The 26,620-nt window shown below is 34.3% G+C and overlaps 1 protein-coding gene across 1 annotated transcript in view; it reads right to left on the minus strand.

Annotated features, from left to right (window-relative positions):
* Window positions 1-159: 159 nt before the first annotated feature.
* Window positions 160-26,620, minus strand: part of cyst (rho guanine nucleotide exchange factor 18 cysts) — a 31,784-nt gene continuing 5,323 nt past the window's right edge. The window contains exon 3 of the mRNA XM_073968181.1: window positions 160-5,682. Within this exon, the coding sequence (XP_073824282.1) occupies window positions 2,153-5,682 (3,530 nt within the window). The 3' untranslated portion in view covers window positions 160-2,152. The remainder of the gene's footprint in view (window positions 5,683-26,620) is intronic.

A 26,620-nucleotide genomic window follows, 5' to 3' on the forward strand; every position in this document is an offset into this window, starting at 1 on the left:
TTTCCGCTTTCTACTCTAGTCATCGGTCGTAGCCAATATTAAGTGCGGGTAAATTATTGCAATTCTTTAACCTCGTGTTAACAAAAAAAATTACACACGCAACACATTTAATATTTTAAGATATCCACCATTGTAAGCCCCGATCTCATGAAAAAACGGTTTTTATTTTCAGCAGGTTGAATATTTTATTGCTTAATTTAAAATAATTAATATTCAAAAGACATGTAAATTAGTGTAATGCACACAATAAAAAGTAATTTTGAATACGAATATAATATGCATGTAATACTAACTCTTAATTTTATTAATAATTCTGTTTAATTTTTCTTTGAATATAACATTTACAATCACATATATTCAATGTATTTTACACGAACATCATTATGTAAAATTAATAATTTAAATAAACATAAGCAATTTGATCAATCTTGGAATGTCACTTTTTGAGATTTTCTTTGCTTAACGGAATGTCATATATCGAATATACATACATTACATATGTAGTTTTTTTTTTAACATAAATTGAAATAATTCCATATAGATTATGCTAAGTTAAAATGTTAAATAAAGTTAAAGCTAAGTTAAATATTTAATGGAAAATCGGTAATGTGTATGCTTAAAATTCGAAATACATATACATAATACGTTCCAAATATCGAGTGTAAAAATTAAATCAATTCTAAGCCAAAATAAATATTCTGTGTCTACGAAATCTAAATCGAGTGTAGCACTGCCACAAAAATGACTGAATAAAAAATATGTTAAGCAATTCAATCTAACTATTTTTCAAAGTGTAATACAGGAACAAGTTATAGATGCTTGAAATTAAAATAACGGCTGACTTCATAAATGCAGTAGATGCGTCAAATGACATCGTCGCGACTTCATAAACGCAGCATGTCTTTTTATTGGCATCGTCGCGAATTCAAAAAAGTCGCGCGACACATCACTTTGCGCAGCAATTGCCAAACAGTGTTACCACTTGTGCTGCACAACAATTGCCAACTGACATTTGCGAAGAAAACAAGAAAAATACATCTGAAACAATTAGAAATGACGGATTTGTGGTAATTATTTAAAAGAATAAACAAAGTAAAGCGATCTGTGCCTTCAAAAATGCAGCAAAATGCCGTGTCTCTTTTTTGACAATGTCAGTGTTGCCACCCATATTTACTTCGTCTTTTTATGATGTTGTAATTTTTTGCTAAATACTGCATTTATGAAGTCAGCCTACATTTATATTCACTTTTAGGTATGTTCCTAAGCTCAGTACTAATTTTTGTCATGCTAAAGGCAAACACAAGAATTCAAAATATTTTCCTATGAAATATTTTATTTCCATGCATAAATGCTGTCAATCTTTCTATACAATAACAAAAAATATATATTTTTAATGTATGGTTTCCCAAAACGCAATTTCAATTACAATTTTTTACATTGGATATACAAAAAAAAAATGAATGAGTTTCCCGTTATAAAAAATAATAATTTTAACATTGTTCATTTTGGTACATATCACAAACTTTATGAAAGATGTATACACTCAACAGACGGAACATCAGAGGCTATAAACTCATTTTATGCAAAAATATCAAGATTTTCATTTCCCTAACCTAAATACATTACTCAGTTTGGTAAATTATAAAATCGAGGATATTCAGCATTTTAAGTACTTTAAACATTTAACCTAAAATTATATGTAATATACAGTCTAGAATTTATGAATATAGAATAATAACGATGAGCAATGAGTCAAAAAAGTACATTTTGTATTTGATACAATTTTAAATAACTACTTCGGGTTTGAAGTATTTTACTAAATTAGTTAAATGCAAAAGGTTTATTAAATAAGAGAATATCATAACAATGCATACACTCTACACTATTTGAGCAGCCCACAACGTTAAAAAATGTTTGTATTGCACTTTATTAAATTTGAACTTGAATATTAGTCACTGACAGATTGGTTATAAACCAATGATAGTTGCCAATACCTTTTTTCTTTTATTTCTGTTCAAAACTATATAAAAACACACGTACGTCTTTATGATATCCACTTATTTAATGCAAAAGACAAATAAACTTAGGAGTCAATATATTAGAAAGCCAAAATCATTAGTGTTTAAATTTCTACTTCTTTGGAAAATCTGCGTCAAAAGTAAATTTCTTCTTCCTCAGGTTTTGCTTGGGGGGCTATAGTACGTATTGATGTGTTGGAAGAAGTAGCTGTAATTGGAGCTGCCAATGTATTTAATGGAGACTTGAGTGGAATTTTCGTCTGATTGGGTTGAGTTATATGTTTACTTGATGTTGGGGTAGTAGGGGGGTTCGCTGAACCCAGTGAATAACGTTGACCGTAGGTAAGTGTGGAAGAGGAGTCAGTACGGGTAACACCAGCGGGTGGTGGGGATATCAAGGCTGTTGTTGTATTGTTCATTGGTGTATTTGGGTGTTGTATTATTGCAGGAGAGCTGCCAGTTCGAGAATGTTGTGGAATCAATGGATTCGCAGTACTAGAGTTACTAGACGATGGTGTCGATCTTTTATCTGCCAATTTTAAGGGAAACATTTGTGTAATACCTCCACTGGATAATGTAGAGGTATTGTTATTTGTAGAAAAACTGTTGGATTTATCAATTTTGGCTGCGGAAGAGCTACTACTTGGTGTTGTTGATACCGACGACAGCGAAGACAATTTCATAGGAAGTTTTTGTTTTACAACGTTTTGTTGAACTTTGGGAGCATTCGTAGCACTTAACAGATGGACCGGGGGATTTTTAGACATTGTGGATGCGGTCCGCCATTTGTCCTTCCGTCTTTCTATGGTATTAGAAAACGCACCATGAGCTGGAATGGCGGTGGAGAGATCATGAATTTGAGAGTCATGTGTGTCATGGTCCATGTCATTATTGTTAACTGCTGATGTCTGTATTAGCGGATTTGATATGTTTAAAGGTGTATTAGGGGATATTAACAATCCTTGACTAGACAAGACCTCCATTTTACGGTATAACTGCTCACGTTGCTGTTTAATGTCCTCTTGTTGTATGTTTAATTGTTCTTGTAATTTATCCATTGCCTCCTTTTTCTCCTTTAAATCCTGTTCTTGTTGATCTCTTTGTTTTATCCAGGCTGTTTTCTCTTCTTGTAATTTGTCCTGCAAGTTACGCAGTTCTTCTAGCTGGTCATTATGAGTGTATGAAGCCCTTGGACTTTCCTTGTACAATGCCAATTGTAGTTGTAACGAATGTATAGTTGTCATTTGTTGCGATATGATGCATAAGAGTGTATGTAGATTATGCCTAACTTGTAAATAAGCCAAGTTATTATCTTTGGTAGCTACTGGCGACTGATCATATTGCAATGCAGTTTCCGGATCTGTATTTGAAGAAGGCATAAGTGCACTCATTATTGAAGTATTTTTTACTTCTCTTTTTTCTTCAAGTTCTTGTAGTCTTGGTGAGAGGACCTGTAATGTACCCATCTTATTAATATCCCTTGATGTGTATGTGCCTTTGGCTCTTTTTTCATCAAATCCTGCAAATGTTTCAGCTCTTTTTGGTAATATAGGCGAATTGTATGTATCACTTTGTTTTTCTCCAACAGAGCTAACTGATCTAGACACCGGTTGTCCAGTAGCCGCTGTATAAACATTGCTAGCCAACTGTGTTATATCTTGCACAGTGTTCAAAACCTTTTTCCATAATTCGTTAGTATCACAATCTGTTCCTATTGCTATATCTTTATAAGTCCCATAAGTTGCCAAAAACTGTGCAGCTGATATATGGGATGATGGCGCCGCAGACGTTTGAGACCCATCTTGTTCAGCGTTAAATGGCTTTTGATCTTTTTGCATTAGATTAAGTTGGAGTAGAATCTTCTCTTCTAGCAAAATAGCTTGCTCTATGTCTTTTTGGCGAATTTTTTCAATGATTTCTCTTTTATTTACACCAATTCGTATTTTCTCTTCATGAGTCAAATCGTCTGATTCAATAACATCTGTTGATGGGCAATCGAGAACAGCCTGTCTTATGGATTGAATCCAAAGGTTTTTGTCCTTGGGAGTCTGAACTTTCAATTCGTACATCTCAGGAAAAAGGGGATTGGAAGAAATAATGTAAATGCCACGCGACTCGGTGCCTGCCTTTTCTCTAATTAACAACTTTTGTAGCGGCACAACCCCAGCTTTATGTTCTGGTGTGAAAAATGTGTATTTATTGTGAGCTGAGTTTTCGTTGAGAAAACACAGACAGTCCGTCAAAACGACAACAAGTACTAGTTGCATTTTAGAACGACCCTGCATTAAGGTCGCTAAACCTTCAAATTTTAATCTCCTTTTAGATTCGAGACCAACATCTTGTTTGCGGAACGGTTTGTTTTTATATATGGCAAACGACTTGTTATCAATTCTATTGTATATATCAATTTGCCTTTCTCTCAATTCCTTTTCTGCCACGCACGCATCTACATCAACTAATAGCTCCTTAACCAACCCAAGTGCATGTTGTAATTTTTCATATTCCATTTTGTCCTCTCGTGCACTTTTTAGAAGGGGTTCAATGAGCAGTGGGTATTTTGTTAACCGTTGTGTGACAAACAATATGCATTCTGGAATTCCTTTCTTCTTTAGCAGGGGATTCGTCAAACAGTGCTTATACCATTCGGAAAATGTCGGATCTCTTCCAGTCATGTATGATTTAAATTGCTCCAACGCCGATCGATGGTTAGCACAGAATTCTCCATAAGCAAGTCTTAAATGTTGAGCTTTTTCTAGGGAAAAGAAATCAAGCAAAATATCGGCTATAGAATCAACAACATAATTTTCCTTTTGTTTTTGGCGTAGTTTTTTAAGGAAACTACAGTGTAATTCTGTTAGCTCCTGCAATCGCGGAAACATTTTACTGCAATTTATCGATGGAAAATGACGCTCAATACTCTCCACAAAGACTTTTTGCATAACCAGCAATGTTTGACAATGGTGCTTTTCAGTCATAATAAACTCGTATATATGTTCTTGCCTCTTTATTTGTTGATCTTTTAAAGATTTTAAAATATCCTTTGGTATTCCGGGAGACCAAGAATCATGTTCCTTCAGTTCAATGCCTAGTATAGGATCAGCTTTTAAGTCTTGCGCTTCAATGGGTGCATCGTTCAAAAACTCCGACCTGATAAGTGGAGCATTGTCGTCATTAAAATTGGTATTCTGTTCAGGTCCATCATAAAAATCTTGTCCCATATCGTTGCCGCTGATCGATTTTTTGCCAATTGCAAGAGATCCACTATGTTTCTTTCCTTTGCATTCTAATTGGTGATCTTTAAGTGACCCCAGAGTTATTCCCACACCACATGCGTCACAATTACTTACTTGTCCGCCAATCGACTTCATTTTTGCCTTGTCTTTCTTTTTGCGGAAAAACAATGAACCTCGTTTCCTTCTCTTTTCTACATTATCATAGACTTCTATTTTTGCGTGAGCCCTTAATAGACTTTGGTTTTCATCTTCGCTGTCCGTAAGATGTCTTGCAATGGTTTTTATATCCTCCTTTGCTACAATAGAAGATGTCGAAATACTTTTTTGTAAAGGTATGCGACTAATTATTTCGGTTGCCAAACTTCTTTTTGCGGCTATTCTTTCGAAATCCCTTGCCAATTCAGCCTCATTCAAGGAATGCGTCGATATACCTGAAAAAAGACGAATGGAAGGTCACTTTTTAAAGAATTTGTTCGTTTGTTTTGATATAATGTAAAAAAAAATAATAAAAATATGTGAAACTTTATTGATATTGGAAGAATTATTATTGACTATAATCTTATTTGGTACGTTTAATCTAGTATATGCCCTACTAACAATAGATGGTATATATCGAACTGATACAATGAATATATACATACATATGCATAAAAACGAAAAGGTATTTTCACCTGATTTAACAATGTTCTTTTTGTGTGTGTTTAGAAGTATGTGCAAGTAAGCCGACTATACGTTTGTCCCCGTACTTATTAAATGTTGCCGAAACACTATTAACTATATAACTATTACAAATGTTTCTAAAACTGACAGTTGTGTGTGTTTAGGATACTTTAGTAAGTCCCAATTTACATTGGGCGAGTTTACTTGCGGCAATTGTCATTTTGAAGGAGAGAGAGGTGAGGCATATGGTAACCCTTTGCCTCTCAGCACCCTCTCTCACCTACCAACTGACAATTGCCGCAAGTAAACTCGCCTAATGTAAATTGGGACTTAGTAAAAAGACACAACTAATGTATTCAATGCTATGCCATAATAATGCAGTGTACCTTAAGAAAAAACTGAATTTTGAAAAACTTGGATTCAGGAATACGATGTTGTTTATAGACCTACCATCTAGGAAAATAACTTGGAAAACTTCTAGTCGATTCACCGACCTTACCCGGGGTTTAAGATTTGTACCTCTGGTGTATGTCCAAAAACTGGCAAAGTCTTCATAAAATTCATGTTTTTGCCACACTTTAAAGTTTATCTAGACGACTGACCTTCGACTTAAGATTTTCACGTCTGGGCTATAAAAAATTTACTATACTTTAAAGTTTAGTTAGACGTATGCCTTCGGCTGCGACTTAAGATGTTCACCTCCAAGATTTTGCTAAACCTAAGTGTTTCTTACTTACTCTGTTAAATTTTCCCAGACATATTGCGCAATGTTTTCTAATAGTTTTATTTTTTTTCCATATATGCACCTGTTGGGGCATATTTTCATTTTCGATTTTTTTAATGAAAAAAAAAAAAAAAATAATACCCCAAATGTTGTGGTCAATATTCTCTTTCTTTTACGAAAGTGATTCGGAAGATGCATCTGTGTATTATTTACAATTATGTACAAACTTAGGAGGGTTGGCTTTTTTATTTGAGATGACGACTTCTATTTTGCTTTTCAAAACAGTCTTAGTCCCATAGTCGTAGATTTAATATTTTATTTTATGTTTTAATATTTTATTAAAACAACGATAAGCCGCGCAGTAAATCACCGCTTGTGGAGGCGATACAACGTTTGTTAATATGTGAGGTATTTTGTTAAAATTTAAAAAAATAAAGCCCTAATAAACATGTGCTTCTTTGATTTCTAAAACAAAACATTGAAACAGCTTCTCCTTTTTCTATGAATTTCCAACGACCCCAAACTTTTCTGCAAGAATTCTACTTTCTGCGAGAATTTATGCATTTAGTGGAATGATGTGGAACCATAAAAATTAAAAATGTAACGAATTTTTATTCATGTTTTCCAAAATATTCAACCAAATGTGAAAAATTATTAGTTTTTTTAAATTCCAATAATTTATAGACATTTCCTTGTTTTGTTTACAAATACAACTGGCAGTAACGTTACAAACAAAAACAAATTCCTTTGTGGTTGTTGTTCGAGTTGTATTTGTTGTAGTATTAACTTTACCTTGTATTTGTTCTACCATGAAGCAATACCAACAAATTAGTTATGTATTTTTCATTGAGACTCAGAGTGTTTCTTTGGAAACGCACCTATTTGAGCGAGCTATTGACAATTGGGTATAAAAAGTTTCTAGTTGAAAAACAAGAAAGAAGCTAACTGATGAGAATCTGTGGCGAGATCCAAAACTATAGTCTTCTTGCCTTACCCCTTGGTAAACATCGCCAATTTTTCCACTAATAAATTAAAGTTGTTTTAATTTTTCTTCATTTTAGTATAGTATCTAAAATAATTGATTAAAAATGTTTAGTTTATGTATATAATATTCTCCTTCTTTAAAAATGCTGAAATACATGTATTTTGTTTTTGACCGTAAATAAATTCGTACGAATGTATGGATTATTTTTTTCATGTTATAGTAGTGTATATAAAAGTCTACCTAGCGTCTTAGAATGAATACTAATATCTTATCAAAAATTCGATAAGAAATAGCAAACAAAGCATGTTTGTTTAAAATTCAAAGATATTCGTTTTGGTCTGCAGTTTAAAATCAGCTACATTATGAAATAGTAATGATTTTCCAGCTATTGGTCACACACATGTATTTATTATTAGACTCAGCGAAGTGTGCACTATAGCTTATTATAAATGAGACTGATGCTAATGTGATTTAAAATCAAGTCGTGGGTTCGAAACACCGACAAGGCAACAACACAGTTACTCAATATACATAACGTATGCACTTCATCGCCCGTCACAAAAGCATTGAACTTTTAAGTGTCTCAATATTTGTTTTATTTGTATATACCCGCGAGATAAAATCTATCGAATACGATTAGCCAGATCATGAATGTAAACTCCCCGTGAGGTTTGTCTCTCTGCCGTTGCAACTTAAAGGAGAGAGTGAGAAAACTCACGTTGAGTTGATATTCATAATCGGGCTTGAAATCGTTTTCGAATGTTTCACGATAGTTTTGCGGACATTTTATTCAAGAATAGCACATGATAGAGAAAGTATTAAAAACTGTTCTTTGGTCTATTAGTTTGGGGTAAGGTATATTCATAGAAGATATTGATTGATGAAGAAGATTGTTGTTATTGAAAATATAGGGGGCTATTCGGAATGAAAATTCCCCGTGAGTTTTCTAACTTTCAACCTTAAGTTAAAACGCCGGAAAAACAAAACTCACAGGACATTTTCGTTCAGAATAACCCCCACAATGTCAAAGAAAATATTGAATAATAGGATCGTTAATACAATGTTCTTAGGCAGAATAAAAACACATTTCGAAAATCCGATTTGAATCAAAATGCAATAGTTAAGCATTTACATCTGTCGTAGGTTTTTATACTACACGTTTATGATGAAAAGAAGTATATTGTGGTAGCAAATCTGTAGACAGCGGAATTTTATGCAACCCCTATTTTTGGTCCGATTCATGTCAAATTTTGGGACTGGGCATATTTTTGGCTTCTGATTACATTGCAATCGAAACATATGACATATGCAAAATTATGCAAAATGCATAAATTTTTGCATATGCAAAATTTATGCATTTTACATATTTTCTTATGCAACAAATATTTCAATAATAGGTACAAAAATGTCTATGTGTACAATTTTTCTGTTTAAAATTCTCTTCAGACAAGTCAATAAAATAGAGAAATGTATAACCACAGCCACAACCTTCAAAATACCGAAAATCGGGAGGTATCGTTCTATGGGGGCTATATGAAGGCCTGAACCTAAGCCGACAAATTTTAGGTGGAAAGTTTTATACCCCCAACGAAGACTTAATACCGAATTTCAGCCTTTTTGGAGGGATATTGAGGGCACATCCTTCAAAATACCAGAAATCGGGAGGTACCGTTCTATGGGGGCTATATGAAGACGTGGACCAATACCGATAAATTTCAGTTGGAAAGTTTTATACCCCCAACGAAGACTTAATACCGAATTTCAGCCTTTTTGGAGGGATATTGAGGGCACATTCTTCAAAATACCAGAAATCGGGAGGTACCGTTCTATGGGGGCTATATGAAGACGTGGACCTATACCGAAAAAATTCTGGGAGAAAGTTTACTACTGCAAATGAAGACTAAGTACTAAATGTCAGCAATTTCGGTGTAATATTAAGGCCACAACCTTCAAAATTCCGAAAATCGGAAGGTACCGTTCTATGGGGGCTATATGAAGGCGAGGACCTATACCGACAAATTTCAAGTGGAAAGTTTTATACCCACAACGAAGACTAAATACCAATTTTCAGTCATTTCGGTGGGATATTAAGGCTACAATTTTCAAAATACCGAATATCGGTAGGTACCGTTCTATGGGGGCTATATGAAGACGTGGACCTATACCGAGGAATTTCTGGTGGGAAGTTTTATACCCCCAACGAAACCCAAATACCAAATTTTAGTCATTTCGGTGGGATATTGAGGCCACAACCTTCAAAATACCGAAAATCGGGAGGTCCCATTCTATGGGGGCTATATGAAAACGTGGACCTATGCCGACAAATTTCAGGTGGAGCGTTTTATACCTCCAAGGAAGACTTAATACAAATTTCAGGCATTTCGGAGGAATAGTGAGGCCACAACCTTCAAAATACCAGAAATCCGGAGGTACCGTTCTATAGGGGCTATATGAAGACGTGAACTTATACCGAGGAATTTAAGGTGGGGTGTTTTATTCCCCTCCAACGAACACTAAATACCAAATTTCAGTCATTTCGGTGGGATATTGAGGCCACAACCTTAAAAATTTCGGAAATTGGGAGGTACCGTTCTATGGGGGCTATATGAAGTCGTGGACCTATGCCGACAAATTTCAGGTGGGGTGTTTTATACCCCCAATGAAGACTAAATACCAATTTTCAGTCATTTCGGTGGGATATTGAGGCCACAACCTTAAAAATTTCGGAAATTGGGAGGTACCGTTCTATGGGGCCTATATGTAGACGTGGACCTATGCGGACAGATTTCAGTTGTAAAGTTGCATATCCCTAACGAAGACTTAAATATCAAATTTCAGCCATTTTGGTAGGATATTTAGACCACAAATCCTTGAATATATTTTTGCATATGGTTTTGCATATGCTCTTTTTATGCAGATATGTACAAATATGTCAAAATATGCACGATATGCAGAATATGCAAAAATTTCGGGGCCTAATTCGTTTTATTTTGTAATAAAACGAGTTTCTGTCTAATCAGATTTTCCCTACGACCATCCTAACCATATATGCATTTGCATAGGATTCCGCAGTCTACAAATCTGAGATCTTTAAATTTCATAATTTCAAATTTTAAAAATTTAATTTACAAAAAAGTAAAAGCAAAGCTGATTGTCACTTCTCCTTCTTTAATGTGCTTTCTCCACGCACATTGGTCGCAAATGTGAATTCTTTGGCCAAAAGTCAATTTTTTGACATTCTTCTTTTGAGTTTTTTCTTCGCAATATTGAAGCAAACACTCCAAAACAACAAAAACAATGATTGTTTATTCCAAATTTGCATTTACCGTTAGACGAGAAGGAGTCTAAGTAGAGATTTGTTTACTGTGTTATTAATCGAGTTGAGCGCGCAGTATTTTTTGATAATTTGTGGGTTATAAAATCGCAATAAGTAAAAGTGTAAAGATACAACTCAAATATGGAGAAGAAAGAAGAATGTAAATAGAATCATTTTTCAACAGGAACAGAAGAAAAAATTCGCTCTAAGAACAAAGCTATCAACATATTTCTGGAACACTCTTAAATTCTTCCATTTTGTTTCAATGTTAAAATTGTTATGGACCGAAATAATTTTGATCGCTAGTGGTCGATGTTAGAAAAAACTCAAAAATACTTTGATGTGCATACTTTAATAAAAAATCATTTCAAGGTGCGATTCGTTGCGATAAATGATATTTCATATTCGGCTGGTACAAAATTAATTGTAAGAAACACAATTTTGAACCGATTTTCCTGAAAACTTGGTATTTTTATTTTGAGAGTCCAGAGAATATTTCAACCAAAAATTGTCGACATAGGTCCACGTTGGGGTATAGCCCCCATAAAAGGTTACCCCAATTTAAGGTAATTTGACGATTTTAGCCATATTTGTAAGCCGATTTAGCTGTAATTTTGCATTTTGATTTCTTAAAAGATATGAACCCTTCGCACCAAAAATTATAAACATAGGTCAAAGTTTTAGTTTAGACCCCATACAATGGGATCACCCTGTTTAATATATTTTAACGGTGTTTTGGAAATTCAGGGTAAAATAATTCTGAATTAATATTTTGTGACATTAATTATAAATTAAACTAAATATTAATAAAAAGGAACGTACAAGTAGTTTTGGCCAGAAAAATTGGATTTCGGACCAGTGTGCCACGGTACGTTGTTCGCTTTCTATTCGTTGTTCGAATGCGAATAAGTTATTAATTTATTATAGAAAATTCTGTGAGCGAACGATTTTTCTACGTCGTTCGAGTGGAAATACTCTCTGAACCACGAATAAATATGTCCCGTCCCTAATAAATGAGAGAATTAATTTATCTATAAAGTAAATTATGACATATGTACATAAATTCAAAATAAAAAAATATGTTAAAAACACAAATAATTTCAGAAAAGAGGGAAATAATGAATGAAAAGTAATGAACTAAACATTTTGTGATCGTAGCAGATCAAAATATTCTACAAATTTGTTCGCCATCAATTTTTACTATAGGTCCTAGAATACGCCAAAACTCTATGTCTTAACTAAACTCCAGAAATATGCAAAATTAAAAACACATTTTAGGGTTAAGATCGTACTTCATGTGAGTTTTGCCAAAATTGTCATACAAAACATCTTTATAGAAGAATGGTGTCAAAGACAAAAATGTTCTCCGCTAAATTTCACTATTAATCGCCAAACAAATGGAATCTCTATTTGTATTACATACCAAGGAATTATCGGTATCAATTTTGCCAAAATACCAAGAAACTAAAATAGTGTTGCAAGCTTCTGCCATTTCTACAGTTTTGAAAATGTTTGAGTTAAGATCAGTTGGAATCCTTGTACTTTAAGTGTATAATGTCTTTGGCAGCTTTACTGACAAGAATGCGAGGAATACTTTCCTTAAAAGAATTAACCCTCGTGCCCCTTTTTCCACAAATCTTTAAAATCTCCTATAAAATGTGATGGAATCAGGTCAAAATATTATAGAAATTTGTTCGCCATAAAATGTTACTATAGGTCTTAGAATACATAAAAACTCTTAATTGTACCCAAATGCCAGAAAGTGACCATATACTATATTCTGACATTCTGGATCAAAGAAAATTTTTACATATCTGCAAGACAAAATATCACATAAAAACGAAAAGTGCAAATATGTGCTGGATGTTCCAATGGAAATTGGTAAAAAGCTCTTCCCTTTTTATGAAATGATAAGTTACACAGCCCAACACGAACATCAATAATTAAAAAAAACGCGCACTTCATTCGCGACACTGAACGTTTTAAATACGTTTCACATACCTTTCATTACAATTACAAAAAAAAAAAAATTAAAACCGTTGTTTAATTTGGATATTATAAGATTTTAATAAACAACTTAAATATTGAGATTTTTTTTTAAATAAGGTCACTTGGACCTGCTTTTATACCCACATACTAAACAATAAACGTATATATTTTTACATAACTACACGCAGTAGACTCCTATAAACAATATTTGACACTATTTTGTGTAAATTGATACAACTGTTTTTTCGATTTTTGGCCAGGTTTTTCGGAAAATTGGCCTCTGTGCATTGTAATTCTTTTGGAGTAGTTTAACTAACATACCTTCCATTCTTGAAGTGTTATAATTTATTTTAATAATTTATTATTATGTATATGTGGCTTGTGTTCAAATTTCTTAAAAACAGAAAACAAAATGTAAGAACAAAGGAAGTTTGTTACTGTGAATGACAAATGGTAACGGGTTAATTCGTATACGTTGTTCTACGAACGAACAACGTAATTGAAACCTCTTGTGAACATGCCATAATATGCATTGGTTTGTGTAGGAAAATATTCGTTTTGAATTTAAGCACAATTTCTGTCGACTATTGGAAAAAGGTGCCGACTACTAGCAAAAAAGCACTATTCTAACAAATTCGCAAATTTCACAAGTTTTTAAAGAAATAATTCAACATTTCTTTATGTCATCGGAAAGTAAACTAAATTTCGATGCAAATAAGCTTTATTTCGTTGCAATTGGCCAAATTGTCTGGGAATGGCGAAGGATTGAAGTAAGGCAAACTCTTAAAGTCCCGATTATTAAACTTCTTCCAGACGCAAAAGAAACATTCATTGCAAACGTCCAGTACCATACCCCGTGAGAACAGATATAGAAACAGAGTTAGACTAGAAAAAGCAAATATCATCACACCAGTCAATTCTTCAAAATTTGCAGAGCCAATAGTCGTGAGTAGAAGGAACGAAAAAATTAGAATTTGTGCAGACTATTCCACGGGTCTCAACAATTCAATTGAACCAAATCAGTATCCTCTGCCCACTCCTGAAGAAATTCTCTCAGATGGTCACGACCGTATGATATTTAGTCATTTGGATCTCTCTGACGCATATCTTCAAGTAACGGGTGATTTTTTATCTATTATCTTTAACTGGTTTAAACAGCTGACGCACGTTTCGTGTTTTGTTTCACTGTCAAAGATCTTCAGTATGGTCTATAATTTAACAATGAATCGTCTTACAAACGAACAACGCTTGCAAGAATTGAAGCCGAACGACCTACTGCAACGTAGAATTTTTGATGAATGGGCTCTTGGAAAGTTGGCCGAAGATCCACTTTTTTTATCGAAAAATTGTGTTTAGCCGCCTAGATCGTGCGATTTAACGCCTTTAGACTTTTTTTGTGGGGCTATGTTAAAGCTCATGTCTATATACACATGACCGCTTCAATTCACGCATTGGAAGACAACATTAATGCATTTATTCACGAGATACCGGCCGAAATGTTGGAAAGAGTATGCCAAAATTGGACTAAGCGGATGGACCATTTGAGGCGCAGTCACGATCAACATTTGCATGAAATAATCTTTTTTTAAAAAAAAAAACTTTCCTATAGTTCTTAAAAAATCACCCATTAGAAGTCGACGATCAAAGCAAAGACTATTAATACTCACAAAGGGTTAAGCTGTAAACAGATACAACGTTTGGGTAAAGTTTTGTGTCGTTTTGGCCGTTTTTACACTGTTGGGCATGATGCCGAATAATTCAAATTCATTTGAAATATATGCCGGCAAACAGATAAACGCTGGACTTTGGTATCGTCGTCGCCCTGTTGTTGTTGTTTTTTTCTCGACGCCCAACGCAAAACTTTAATCAAACGTTGTATCTGTTTCCAGCTTTATACAGATTTAATCGCCTCACTCCAGGTACCAAATCAGCACCAGGATTCTTCCAGCGAATAATGGATGAGATATGCGCAGGCATCCAAGAAGTTTAAGTTTATTGAGCCTTTTTTCAAAGCATAAAAAACATATAATTTCATAACAGGTTTGATACTTAAAACTATTATGTATGGTTTCAATTACATGATGAGGCGAATTCAGAAACTAACTTCTTTAATAATTTGAGTTCAATATTTAATATTTACGTAAAATCAATAACGAGCTTGCTCCCGGCTCTTTCATATTTCGAGAGTATATCTCATTTAATTTTAACTTATTACTAAAACTACAACTAACTTACAACTAACCTAACTCTACAAAATTTTCCTATGGACAATATGTATAAGAAGTAGATCATCCTCTATGAATTCCAGGAGAGACACGAATATAGAAATGTGGACACGACGCAGAACTTAGATCCATTGATAGCTCAATGCCAATGGGTGATATGTAATTGGTATTTTGCCAGCCAAAACCGGATTTCTCTCGAACAACTTTTGAATTAAGGAGTTAAGCTGAAAACAGATACAACGTTTGATTAAAGTTTTGTGTCGTTTTGGCCGTTTTTACACTGTTGGGCATGATGCCGAAAAATTCAAATTCATTTGAAATATATGCCGGCAAACACATCAACGCCGGACTTTGGTGTCGTCTTCGCCCTGTTGTTGTTGTTTTTTTCTCGACGCCCAACGCAAAACTTTAATCAAACGTTGTATCTGTTTTCAGCTTTAGGATGCCGTAAAAGTCTGTCTACATATTTTTTAATTAATTGCATTGAATATACAGAAATGGGGGTAACACCTGAAGTATCGTAAACAAATGCATTCGAGGAGAGTCTATTTACGGATTGAAAATGGTTTCCTATACATAAGCGGAGAACTCTCTAACACTTCCTAATTCCTGCATAACCGTGGTAGAAATAGTGAACCAATTTGGATTTAATTGGTCCCTTTATACTATAAGCCTTTCCCATAAGACTCCGTGCATGTTCATTAAATTTTACTAATTTATTAAATCCATGTAGGAAGTGTGGGGTCATGTGTTGACATGTCGCCATTTTGTCTACTAATATGGTGACAAAGTCAACACTTTGTCACCAGGTTGTCAACTATTGATACCTTTACCTTAATAAGAGGAAGCATTGTGTATATTGATAGATAATAGCCCAACGAAGCATCTTTTTTTAATTTTCTTAATTGTTTGGCGTAAAATAATTTTTGCGGTTGGTGAAAAAAGTGTTTTTGTAAAAATCAATAAAATATCGTGAAAACTTAAAGCATATAATTTCAATAACAAGTATGAGCAAAAGAAAATATAAAAGACATGTGAAAAATAAACAGTTCTATAGCAAAGTACGAATTCTGAGGCGACTGACACTTGTGGTAAAATTTCGACAATTATACTATGTTTACATTTACGAAATCCACTCGATTTCAACTGTCAATTCCATTGCTCAAACGTCAAATGAAATCCAATAGATTTCAGACGAGTTTTCATTTGACGTATACACAAAGGAATTGACAGATAAAATCGAGTGGATTTCGCAAATGTAAACATAGTATTAGACATTATGTGGAACCTTTAGAGAAGATTGTGGAACCTGATGTATAAGTTAGCACATCCCTGCCGAACTAACAAACAACATTGTTGCTTGCTTGGCTGTGTTGTGTTCTTGCTAGGCTACATTGATGGAGTCGTGTTACGTCTAGTGGCGTGATCATGGTGTCAGCACTTTTTGTCTTTTATAACTTAAGTAGTTTAAGTAGAATAAGTTTTTGGATTTCAATAAAGAAACAGTTTATTTAAGCTCACCAAAAGACGAAGAAGTCTTTTATTGTTAACTGGCGCCCAACCGGGTTCAACCCTACAAATATGAAGATCTAAAAAAAGAGATCTATCAGTTTAAATCAGTCCTACGAATATAAAGATCTAAAAAAAAGAGATCTATCATCTTAAATTTAAATTTTGCTGAAAAAGGAAGCTTTACTTAAAACTTGCTGGATTAAGAGGCCTCGCTTAAAATTTGCTGAAAAATCTAAGGATCTACTCTTTTTAAATAACGTAATACTTACTGAAAGTAATATTTACTGGAAGGAAGCCTTACTTAAAACTTGCTGGATTAAGAGACCCCGCTTAAAACTTGCTGAAAAATATAAGGATTTACTCTTTTTAAACAACATAAAGTCATGTAAGTGTGTCACTCATTGAATTTCAAAATTGTGTCCAAAACTGGTGGTATTAAGAACTTAATATTTAAGAAAAAACAAAGTGTAGTGCGTGTTTAAAACATTTTTATCTTTGTGCCAAAAAAAAAACAAACACAGTGATTTAGATCTTGTTATAGTCGTAACAATTTTTTGTTTGAAAAGACAATATGAACAGTGAAGAAATGACTGCATTAATAGAATCCGCTGTACGTACAGCGATTCTGGCATATAAAACAGAAGTCGACAAAAAAGTCGACGAGTTAACAAAAAAATTATCGTCCATTTCAGTAGGGCAAACAGATGTGAAACCATACGAAGACGTAAAAATTTATTCATCAATAACGTGTGATGAATCACTTGATATTATCAAATCTTTGCCCGAAAGATACGAAAGATACGTCTTTGCCACATCGTTTGCGAATAGGAATGATGAAAAAAAGTTAAGGTCTGAAACCTCAAAAAAAATTCAGCCAAGAAAACCGTCTGATAGTGGTTGGAACTATAAACAACAAAACTATCATAAACAGAAAAATCCACATTACGAAAATGGTGGTGATGCTAATTTACAGGCTAGAGATCAAATAGAGGACATGGACTTGGACCCAACTTCGTCTAAATTCAGACAACCGACCAATTATGGTAACGGTAAAACTTCTCACAGACAACCATTTAAGCGTCAAGCTGGGTCTGGCCGAAGTACGGGCCCAAAATTTCAAAAAGTCAATAATATGATTCCAGAATCCCATTCAGGAGAAGAGCAGGCGGGACACTATTGTGACATAGCTCAATCCGAATGTGGAGACATAAACGATGAAATAAATGAAGACCGTGACTATGTAAATTTTTTTGGAGGCAGGTCCCTACTACCGTTCATAAGGCGGACGATAGCAGGGAAACCAATACGCCTTTTAATTGACACTGGTGCTTCAAAAAATTATATAAAACCTCTCAATGAACTGAAGCATATAATTCCCGTAAGTACTCCTTTTTCAGTTCACTCTGTCAACGGACAAACTCCTATTAAACAAAAATGTTTTGTAAATTTATTCGGCATGAACTCTACATTCTTCATTTTGCCAACTCTAACAACATTTGATGGAATTGTGGGCTTAGACCTATTAAAGAAAATCAATGCAAACATTGATTTAAAAAAAGGATTTATCCTACATAATTCTGGCTCTGAACTAATTGAATTTTTTGAATGTAAAGATGTTAATTTTATAGACGTCGATAAAATTGATGTGCCTTTCGCAATGAAGGCGGATTTTCAGAAAATGTTAAAAAAACGAATAAAGGTTTTTGCTGATCCTAAAGAAGCACTACCTTATAATACAAATATCGTTGCTACCATTAACATGGAGAACGAAGAACCTATTTATTCTAAACTATATCCATACCCAATGGGTGTATCTGAATTCGTAAATTCAGAAATAAAAAAATTGTTGGCAGATGGTATAATTCGACCTTCAAGGTCACCATTTAATAGCCCAGTATGGGTAGTCGACAAAAAAGGTGTCGATAATCTAGGCAACCGAAACAAACGTCTCGTTATAGATTTTCGGAAGCTTAATGCCAAAACAATTAGTGATAAGTATCCCGTTCCGAACGTAGCAATGATATTATCAAATTTAGGTAAAGCAAAGTACTTTACCACTTTAGATCTGAAATCCGGGTTTCATCAAATTGAACTCGCGGAAAGAGATAGGGAAAAAACGGCATTTTCTGTAAATAACGGAAAGTACGAGTTTTGCCGTCTCCCATTTGGACTAAAGAATGCTCCTAGTATGTTTCAAAGAGCGATAGATGACATACTAAGAGATGAAATAGGCAAAACATGTTACGTTTATGTTGATGACGTTATTATTTTTTCAGAAACCAAAGAGGATCATGTAAAACATATCGACTGTGTTCTTAGGAAACTGCTCGATGCAAACATGAGAGTCTCTGTCGAAAAATCAAATTTTTTTAAATCTGAAGTTGAATACCTTGGCTTTGTCGTATCCAAAGAAGGTATAAAAACCGCACCATCAAAGATAAGTGCAATACAAAATTTCCCAGAACCAACGACGTTGTTCGCACTAAGATCGTTTCTTGGGTTAGCAAATTATTACAGATGTTTTATCAAGGACTTTGCCAAAATTGCAAAACCTTTAACTGATATTTTAAAAGGAGAAAACGGTAAAATTCCTGCAACCAAATCCAAAAAGGTTGTAGTCAATCTTAACGCCTTCCAACTGGATGCATTTCACAAACTGAAAAATATTCTATCTTCGGAGGACGTCATGTTGATGTACCCTGACTATAAAAAACCGTTCGACCTTACCACTGATGCATCAGCACATGGTTTAGGTGCTGTCCTATCCCAAGAGGGAAGACCAATCACTATGATTTCAAGAGCATTGTCGGATAAAGAGTTGCATTTCGCAACAAACGAAAGGGAGCTTTTAGGAATAGTCTGGGCTCTTAAAACATTAAGACATTACCTCTATGGTGTGAAGACTCTTAACATCTTCACTGACCATCAACCTTTGACATATGCAGTTTCGGATCGTAATCCGAATGCAAAAATTAAGCGCTGGAAAGCTTTCATCGATGAACATAATGCAAACTTGTATTATAAGTCAGGAAAAGAAAATCAAGTTGCAGATGCGCTATCAAGGCAACTTGTCCATGCGTTGGAGAACGATAATTCGTCAGACATGGCAACAGTCCATAGTGAAGAGTCATTCACTTACACTATGGAAAGCTCAGACAAACCGGTCAATTGTTTTCGCAACCAAATCATTCTGGAAGAGTCGGAATTTCCCACCACTCGAAATTTTATACTTTTCGGAAACAAAACGAGACATATTGTACAATATAGAGATAAAAACGAAATATTGGCCAAAATTGTTGATGCAGTCAACACTGAAGTTGTCAATGCTATTCATTGCGGCCTACCTGTGTTGGCCCACATTCAACACGATTTGATTAGAATGTTCCCTTCAACGAAGTTCCGATTTTGTAGTAAATTTGTCTCTGACATTTTCAACCAATGCGACCAGAGAGAAATTGTCGTAAGTGAACACAATAGAGCTCATCGGGCAGCCCAAGATAATGTTAAGCAAATCCTTTCAGACTACTATTTCCCCAAAATGGTGAAAATAGCGAATGAGGTTGTTGCCAACTGCAAGACATGTTCAAAAGCAAAATACAATCGGCATCCAGAAAAACACGTTATAGGAGAAACAAAGGTTCCTTCTTATTCCGGTGAAATTCTACATATTGATATTTATTCAACTGATAAAAACCATTTCTTAACTTGTGTGGATAAATTCTCAAAATTCGCTGTGGTACAGCCAATAGCGTCCAGAACGATTCTAGACGTAAAAGAACCAATTCTCCAATTAATGAATATTTTTCCAAATACCAAAGTTGTCTACTGTGATAATGAGAGGTCCTTTAACTCTGAGACTATCAGATCAATTCTGAAAAACAGGTTTAATGTAGATATTGTCAATTCACCTCCTCTACACAGCACCTCAAATGGGCAGGTAGAGAGATTTCATAGCACTCTTGCCGAAATCGCAAGATGCTTGAAAATAGAAAGGAAGATCGAGGATACCGTCGAACTCATCTTACAATCAACTATAGAATACAACCGAACAATTCATTCTGTCACGAATGAAAGACCTATTGATACGATACATTCTGCACCCTCTGAGGTAAAACAAAAGATTAAAGAGCGAATCTCTAACGCGCAAAACAGGCAGTTACATTACTTTAATAAAAGTCGTCATGACAAAGTTTACAATGTGGGGGATAAAGTCTTTGTTAGGAATAATCGTAGACTTGGAAATAAAATGACACCACTTTATGAAGAAGCTACTGTCGAAGCAGATTTGGGGACAACTGTCCTAATAAAGGGGAGGGTAGTCCATAAGGACAACCTCAGATAAATTTTAGTTTATATTGATAAAATGTTTTTTTCTGCTTTTGTTTTTTACCTAGGCTGTTATGAAATTTTAATGGCCAGAAATCGGATGATAGTTATGGAACTACAAAATATAATTTTATCCGTAACTTTAGCTAAAATAAATATTGTAAATCCAACAGTTTTGGACCAGGACGATTTAAAAATATTTATAAAAAATCAGAGCAATGAGCAACACACAGATTTCACCATATCAGAACTAATGTCTTTGTCTAAAGTAAAAGTAATATCAAATGAATATTGTTTGTATTTTATCATTAAATATCCTATTCCAATAAGAACATGTCAGAAAATTTCTTTATTCCCAGTACCTCACGATAATAAAATTATCCAATTCGCTGACACCAACACTGTAGTAGACTGCGAAGGCAAGACGTATTCAGCAACAAATTGCAAGCAAACAATATCTTCAACCTATTGTCAACTTATGCCAAGCGAAACCTGCGCTCAACAACTCATATCGGGTGAATCAGCACACTGTAATACGCAAAGCAATAATCTTGATAAAGTGGCAGAAATCGACGATGGAATTATCATTGTCAATGACGCTATTGCAGAAGTGAAAGAAGCAACCGAAAATGTAAGAAACATAAACGGCACATTCCTCATAACCTTTGAAAAAAATGTGACTGTCAATGGTACACTATTCGTAAATAGAAACAACATTGATATGCGGAAACCAGGAACACCATCATTCCCCTCAATTATTATAAACAACCACAGTGAAATTTTAAGTTTGTCATCTATCCATCAGATGAACTTGCAAAACTTACAATATATTGGCGACCTTGAAAAAGATGCAAGAATGCGACCAATTTTAGTTGGCGGTGTTGTTTTTATGAGTATCGGAATACTCCATTTCATATTGTGCCTCGTCAAACGTAGGACAAAGATAAGAGAACAACAAAGATTTAAATCTGCCGTAGCAATGGCTATAAAGAAGACCGAGGACGGCCTCCACTTAAGTGAGGGGGTAGTTAGCACATCCCTGCCGAACTAACAAACAACATTGTTGCTTGCTTGGCTGTGTTGTGTTCTTGCTAGGCTACATTGATGGAGTCGTGTTACGTCTAGTGGCGTGATCATGGTGTCAGCACTTTTTGTCTTTTATAACTTAAGTAGTTTAAGTAGAATAAGTTTTTGGATTTCAATAAAGAAACAGTTTATTTAAGCTCACCAAAAGACGAAGAAGTCTTTTATTGTTAACTTATATATTGTCCCGTCTCGCTGGAAATGCTGAATGCAACTAAACATAATAATGAATTACAATGTAGAAGAATTATTTGGCAAAAATCGATTGTGAGCAAATTTAAGGACATATTTTTTTATTTATGTTTATTTATACATGTTTATTCTTTTCAATTCCTAGATGTTATATCAACATTCAGCGAATCGCCTGACAAAACGTTAAGTGCAACAGAAGAAGAACTATTTTAAGCAGACAATTCATTGGTGCGACTTTGCCAAGAAAATAAAACGAAAACGTTGTTTATTATTTATATGTTAAAATGTTTGAGCAGCCTTGAAAACATTGTCTTTATTTACTAATTTTTACTTATGTGGAATCTTTGGCTTAGCCATTTAAAAAGATAAAAATACTGTAATACGCAATTTGTGCATTTTTAGCATTTTCAATATTATTTGTTTTATTCTTTAATGAAATATAGTATTTAAATAAATGTGTAGCTTCATCTTCTTATTAAACGTACTATCTAGCTGTTTTATCTATGAAAAGTTCCAAATAAGCTAAAAAATGTAGTATTGAAAATCTGGTACTATTGACTCACTACCTCCAATGTCTATACTGACTCACTACCTCCATTGTCTATACTGACTCACTACCTCCAATGTCTATACTGACTTACTACCTCCAATGTCTATACTGACTCACTACCTCCAATGTCAACACATGGTTCCTCAGGAACTACTGACTTACTATTGACATACTAGTTCCATTGTCAGTACTGACTTTCGAATGACACGTTCATACAAAATGTCTATAGGAAATTACATTAGTTGTCTACAGTTTGTCAGAAGTACTGTTGACAATGTCAGTAGTAAGTCAGTATAGATTCACTATTGACATTTCCTACAGGGATGTTACTCCCAAATACTTAATTGTCAATAAAGAAATTTTTGAAAATTTTCACAATATGAGCAGGAAAACCTATCTGTATCATTTTATATATTACACCGTCATGATAAGTGCGATCAAATGCCTTTTCGACATCCAGTGCATCTAACGTGAAATGTCCTTTCCTAAAACCGAATTGAAAAGGTAAAAATATATTCCTCTTGAATTTGAGAGTCCATTTTGCAGCGCAAAATTTTTTCAAAACGTTTCCCTATATTAGATAATAACGATATCGGTCTTATATTGTTTATATCAGAACAATTCTTTTTCTTTTTGATTGGAATTATCTTTCCAATCTTCTAGACTTTAGGAAAATACGAATTATTTAAGCAATTATTAAATAAAATAACAACATAAATATTTTAAAGCATCGATGACTTCTTATTATTTAGTTCAGACACAGTTAAGCATACTTCCTCGAGAGCAGTGAATTTTCTGTCCAAACTGCTGTTAAGAGATGTTGAACCCATATTAAAATACATCACTTATAGTATTCACAACAAAAGATAAATCTATGTTTGGAGGTATTGTAAACTTGAACAAAATGATTTTTCAGACAATCCAGTTTTCCGACTTCGTCGGTCAGTGTTCTACCATTTACTGATAGTTCAATATCGCTTGACTTTTCTGATTTCCCCAATAAGCCATAAATTTTTCGAAAAGCATTGGGTCCTGGGTTAATGTTTCTTAATTTGTCATATAACAATGAAGACAGTTCAATTTCTACACTTTCTTTGATTATAGTCTTCAAAAGCTGGATTTGTTTGGACAATAAAATGTACTCCGGATTTTGCCTATTACCAAATCTATGAAATAATCGTTTCAAATTTGTTTGCATCCTATGTTTAACTCTATACAGATTTTTAATATCTTCAGATACCACATATTTTGGATTATTCCTGCAAATTTTCTCTAATTTCTTCATCTGTTAGAATTCTATCATTACGTGGAAGATGGGCTTCTAATTCTCGGCTCAGATCTCTTTGAAATTTATTCCAGTTCGTGTTTTTGTATGAAATATATTCCACGGGACGTTTAAAATTCAAAACCATATCACTAAATGTAATTTGTAATTTTAAGGCATAATGGTCGGAAAAGGCAGGCATACTACTGATATAAAAATTACTTAGGACATTTACTAAATTTGGACTGATTAAAAAGTGATCGAGAAAGGACCGTTTGGAAAGGAAGGTTGGGAATCACATAGTCTTACCATTGAATGGTCATTTATCCATTTCAATAGCGTTCTACCAATCAAGCTATTGTAGAATCACCCCAAATTGTGTTCATAGCATTAAAATCACCGCCTATAATAATGCCGTCATAATTAACACCAAAGTTGTTAATTCTAGATAGCGTGTTATATACCATCGACTCGCTAGAGTTAGTTGTGAAATATATTGACCCTTTCAATATCCGCTTCAACTGACTATGTATCGATATATTTACTTTAATGAAAACATTGAAAATTGATTCGAATTGAATTATTGTTAACGGCTATAGTAACTCCAGTAATTTATAGCCTCCCATCAATACTCAATGATTTTCTTTTAAATGAGTTTCCTGGATGAATGCAAAATCTATTTTATTTGTTTCTAGAATTTTTAGTAATTCAATTCTTCGGTTCACGTTTACTAGCGACCTAACGTTAAATGATAAGAGATTTAGATTTTTACGGAACATAACTCTTATTGAGTTCTCTTAACAAAGCTAATCATTGGTTTTTAGCTTCCCCTATTGGCATATTCTTATAACCTTTCATAAAACGACCGATTTTTTCCTCGAGAGAAAGTCTTTCTGCTTCACATAAAGTCTTCGCAATTTTTAAAAATTCCTTAATCGCTGGAAATACTGTACTCTGGGTTTGATTAATGGTCTTAGAAAAACAGTTAGCAAAACTCTTTCGTGGCTCTACCAAATTACTACTATTTAAGGCATTGAAAACTACTCTGGATACCTGAGACTTCTGAAGAGTGGCATTAGTCTTTAATTTTTATTTAAACTCTAAATACTTTATATAAGAAGGGTACTTTCTATAACTAGCTGGGTGCCCATATTATTTGCAGTTAACGCAAAACGCTTATTATCGTCCTTCTGAACATACTCACATTGTCCACTTTTATGAGCTTTATCGCATTTAACAAATGCGCGTGCCCGGCTAAAGTTCGATGAAACATGTCCCCACTGTTGACATCGCCAACATTGAAGAACCTTCATATTAGCTTTAGGAGCTTCGAAATACGCCTTTTGTTTCAAGATGTATCTGACATGAGAAATATGGGATGCAGTTTTTCCAGGGAATAATGACAGTAAAAACAGACCTGTTTCATAAGCACGAGCGCACAAAGACGATATAGTCTTGGCAAGTAGATCTCTTCACGATTACAAAACTAATCTTAATTTGTTATTACAGAAAATTCAAGATTACGGTTTCAAACTCAAATTCGAAAAATGTCAATTTTTCAAACCATCAATTATGTATCTGGTCAAATCATAGATAAAAACGGCATACGACCTGATCCAGACAAAATTCTTGGAACACAGAAAACATTTCAGGAGCACGATCTTTACAGGGCTCCATAAACCACTATGGAAAGTATGTCTACAACATGAGAAACATCCGAAAACCACTAGATGATCTATTAAAGAACGATCACAAATTCATTTGGACCAAATAATGCCAACAATCTCTCAACGAATTCAAACGCATTCTAACATCGGATTTACTACTAACACATTGCAATCTAGGACTGCAAATTCACATTGCAGCGGCCTCATCACCACATGGCATCGGAGCGGTAATATACCTTACCTACCCTTACAACAGTGTCAAAGCCATTCATCACGTCTCAAGATCACTTACTCCAGCGGAGCGAAATTACAGTCAAATCGAAAAAGAAGAACTAGGACTAGTTTTCGCCGAACAACGTTTCCACAAAATGATTTTCGGCAGAAAATTCACCCTACATACCGACCATAAGCCATTGCTCACCATATTTGGTTCCAAAAAAGGTATTCCGCTCTACACCGCGAACAGGTTACAACGTTGGGCTCTCATCCTTCTCACCTACGATTTCGATATAAAGTATACCAATACTAAGGATTTTGGATATGCAGACGTTTTGTCAAGATTGATAAGCGCACATGAAAAACCATCAGACGAGTACATCATAGCTTCAATCAACCTAGAAAATAACATAAGGTATGACATCACAGACGTCGTATCAACACTCCCAGTTAGTTTCAAAATGATACAGGATGCAACCAAAAAGTATTCAATCTTACAGTTTCAAACTACGTATAAAACGGCTGGCCAGAAAACAAAAATAGCATAGATTCTTCATTTCTTCCATATTTCAACAGGCAAGATTCAATATCAATAACATATGATTGTCTAATGTTCAATACGCGCCTAATTGTACCCGAATGCTACAGAAAACAAATTCT

This window comes from Musca autumnalis, unplaced genomic scaffold, assembly GCF_047663935.1.
Source record: "Musca autumnalis isolate F117 unplaced genomic scaffold, ASM4766393v1 scaffold_2, whole genome shotgun sequence".
NCBI classification, from domain to species: domain Eukaryota; kingdom Metazoa; phylum Arthropoda; class Insecta; order Diptera; family Muscidae; genus Musca; species Musca autumnalis.